Source organism: Pterocles gutturalis, unplaced genomic scaffold, assembly GCF_000699245.1.
Source record: "Pterocles gutturalis isolate BGI_N339 unplaced genomic scaffold, ASM69924v1 scaffold20967, whole genome shotgun sequence".
Lineage (NCBI taxonomy): Eukaryota > Metazoa > Chordata > Aves > Pterocliformes > Pteroclidae > Pterocles > Pterocles gutturalis.
Window position 1 is genome coordinate 1 of NW_010115989.1, and position 3,117 is coordinate 3,117.

The window sequence follows — 3,117 nt, forward strand, 5'->3', positions numbered from 1 at the left end:
ATATTGTCAGAGGCAGTAAGCGTCGCTGCGTTGGAGCTAAGTCTTTGGGTTTCCTTGACTTGAGGATGCAGACACACTCTTGGTGATTTTCTTGAGCAGATGAAAGGACTCTGCCCAGCCACTCTGTTCCTTATTCCTCCTTTCTGAGACACCAGTCCTTGTAAGTAAAGGAGCAGCTTTTCAATCTCCCTCTTTGCGTTTGTAGGTAAACTCTTGCCTGCTGCTGACAGCGGCCCTTCACAGAGCGTTTTGGATTCTGTGGCTGGATTTCAGCAAAATAAAAATGCACAAAGCTAGTGTGGGTACTTGTATGGCTGGAAGTCAAATGGAGCAGTCAGCAGCTGTGCTCACAAGAGAGGGAGAGAGCAGGCAGACAAGGAAAAAATACAACCAGCAGCAGGTGAAATGGTCATGCTTTGAGTAGTTATGGATTTTTTTTTTTTTTTGCTAGTACTTCTAATTTAAAAATGGATTATTGATACACATTTGGGAGGTGTGGAAGTCATCACGCATGTAAACTGAGAACAAGAAAGGGTACTTTTGGAGAAGATAAGTGCTTTTTTGTCCTTAAGACAAGGAACTAATAATCTTGCCATTTCCTCTGCTGTTCACCTTGGCATAATACACATTAGCAGACTGGAAAAACAGATCTCAGGGATGCAAAACAACACGAAAACTAAAGGTTTTGGTGAAGTGCTTGCAGCTGAAGAAAGTTAAAATACTGGCATACTGAACTCGATACAGAAGTGGACCACAAAACCAAGGACGGCTGTTCTAGAGGCGTCTGCACCCAGCAGTGAAGCAGTTTAGGGGATATGTGGTTTTTTTTTCCATATCTGCTGATGCTCATCAGTGAACACAGTGTTGCTGGCGACTCCTCCAGAGCCACTATCCCTCACTATGTTTTCTGTAGGTCATGTTGTCCATGATGTCCTTCCTTTCTGGTGTCAGTAGAGCATTCAATCCAGCTACCAGTGACAGGTGGTATATTAATGATGATTGCACCTCTCATAATCACTCAAAAAAACCCCAAATAAACAAAAAAAATATGTGTTCTGCATAAAGACTACCAGGAAAGTTTTATGGCCCTGCTGATGTTAGGTCCAGGGAGGTAATAAAGTGACTGTGGATTTGATGTGTTTCTCCATAAGCGGCATTACAATAGTCCTTAGATATATGGAGGGGCCCCAGCATTTTGAGGGGTGAGCAATCTTTGGTGAAAACAGTCGTCATGAGTTCTTTGACACAAGAAGATCAAGTCTGGATCCCTTAAGTACTGAGTTTCTGCATCTTAAATCTAATACTGATCCCTTACATAGTTTTTTTTCTCCTTCTGAACTTGTAAAAAGAGAAGAAAACAGAGGTAGACTATCACTCAGCTTTTTTTTTGAGATTTTCTGCCCAAACAGCGCAGTTGCTCATTGTGCTCTCAGGAGAATCAACTCTGATTTTTGTTTATAAATACCCACTAATTTTCTAAATTATTCCGTGCTGCTTCTTGATGGTTGTGAGTTTCTACCAAAAATTTGGGCAGAATTATTATTGCTGCTTTTTACAGCTGAAGGAGCTCACTTGCCTTGTCTGAAAGGAGGGCAGAGATAATAGGTGTGAAAATTGTATGGCATTTACGCCTAGCTTTTTTTCCAAGTGAGCAGAGAGACAAAACATTTCTCACAGCGGTTTGTGAAGTCATTCACACCTCGGAAATGATCACTTTTGGAAGGAAATGGGGATGAATATTGCTTCTGGATAGTTTCAGGATGGCTATATTCAGCTTGTGTGTCCTTAAATGTTTTAATTAAAGCTGAGCGATGGTCTGCTCGTGGATTGATTCAGGGAGTGTTTCAGGTTGGACTTGATGGTGCTTGAAGTCTTTTCCAAATTTTATGATTCTGTGGTTTAGGTAGAGGCACAGGAACCTGGGGAAGGAAGTTTTTAGTAAGGACCTGGATGAATTAAAAAAAAAAAATGCAAACAACCCAACCCTAAGCAAAAACACTTTAAAGACTAATGTAATCCTCTCTTTTTTTTTTTTTTCTTATTGAGAATGACTGTTCTCAGTAACATTGCCCATTGCTCCCCTAAGAGTGTAGTGGGCTGTAAGCTGGCAAATTTGTGTATGCTTTGGGTGACTTAACCAAAATTCCCTGGGTCTGGCTTCTGGTCCGTGATCAGAGGAGAATTTACGCTTCTTGCCTGGACTCATGGAGGAGATGCTGGAGAGGGAAGTCTAGCAGGTAAAGGAAGGATTTCCATGAGCACCCGAGGCTGACATCCCTCTGAAGCCATCTCAAGAACATCGTCTCTCCCACACCTCTACAGTCCGCCAGCCATCCCACTTGCTGCTTCAGACCAACTGGGATAGTTGCAGGGGTTGCCCGCTGGTGTAACTGCGATTTCGCTGTACTCCGTGTTATTCAAGATCTGGAAGTACTTGTGACAGCTACTAGTGATCCATGGGCTGCTGTTAGGGGCTGGGGAAGGTTGAGGAGGAGTTGGGGGAGAAAATGGCTTTCAGGCATTGTGCAGCGAATAGCAGAGAAAACCCTGGCTGTGGTTTAGCTGTACTTCAGAAACCTTTTTTTTTTTTTTTTTTTTTTTTTTTTCCTCCCCCTCAGGTGGATTATCATGGGCAATTGATTTCAAAGGGGTTTGGTTTGTTTTTCAATTCCTTTGGAAATGTTTCCCTTTAAAGAGCAGTGTCTGTAGTTGTGAAAATAAATCTAGTGTAAAGGAATTGCTTTAAAAGGAAGTAAGAGAATGCTTTTTGTGCATGAGTAAAGAACCATATTTGTGCTTTTATCCTTTCAGTTGTTCCAAAGACCGAATGCACTCGCTGTTCAGCAACTAACAGCAGCGCAGCAGCAGCAGTATGCACTGGCAGCTGCCCATCAGCCTCACATAGGTAAGTTTTGCATTTAATACCTTACATTTTACTGGACTTCCCTTACTTCTCAGAAAACGTTGGCAAAATAGCAGGGAAAAAGGACTGGTAGGTTTTAGAGAATGCTAAATATGTTTTTGCAACTAGTAACTGACACACAAGCAGAAATATATTGTTGGAAGATTTACTTGAAAAATTCTGGAGGGATCTCTTGCACACTTTAAAAGCTCTAG

General features: G+C 41.9%; 1 protein-coding gene across 1 annotated transcript in view; it reads left to right on the forward strand.

The window, feature by feature from the left end:
* Positions 1-2,811: 2,811 nt before the first annotated feature.
* LOC104463159 (pumilio homolog 1) overlaps positions 2,812-3,117 on the forward strand; it is a gene marked incomplete at both ends in the record, with an annotated part of 15,950 nt that continues 15,644 nt past the window's right edge. Inside the window, one exon of the mRNA XM_010075379.1 lies at positions 2,812-2,905. Coding sequence (XP_010073681.1) covers positions 2,812-2,905 — 94 coding nt within the window. The remainder of the gene's footprint in view (positions 2,906-3,117) is intronic.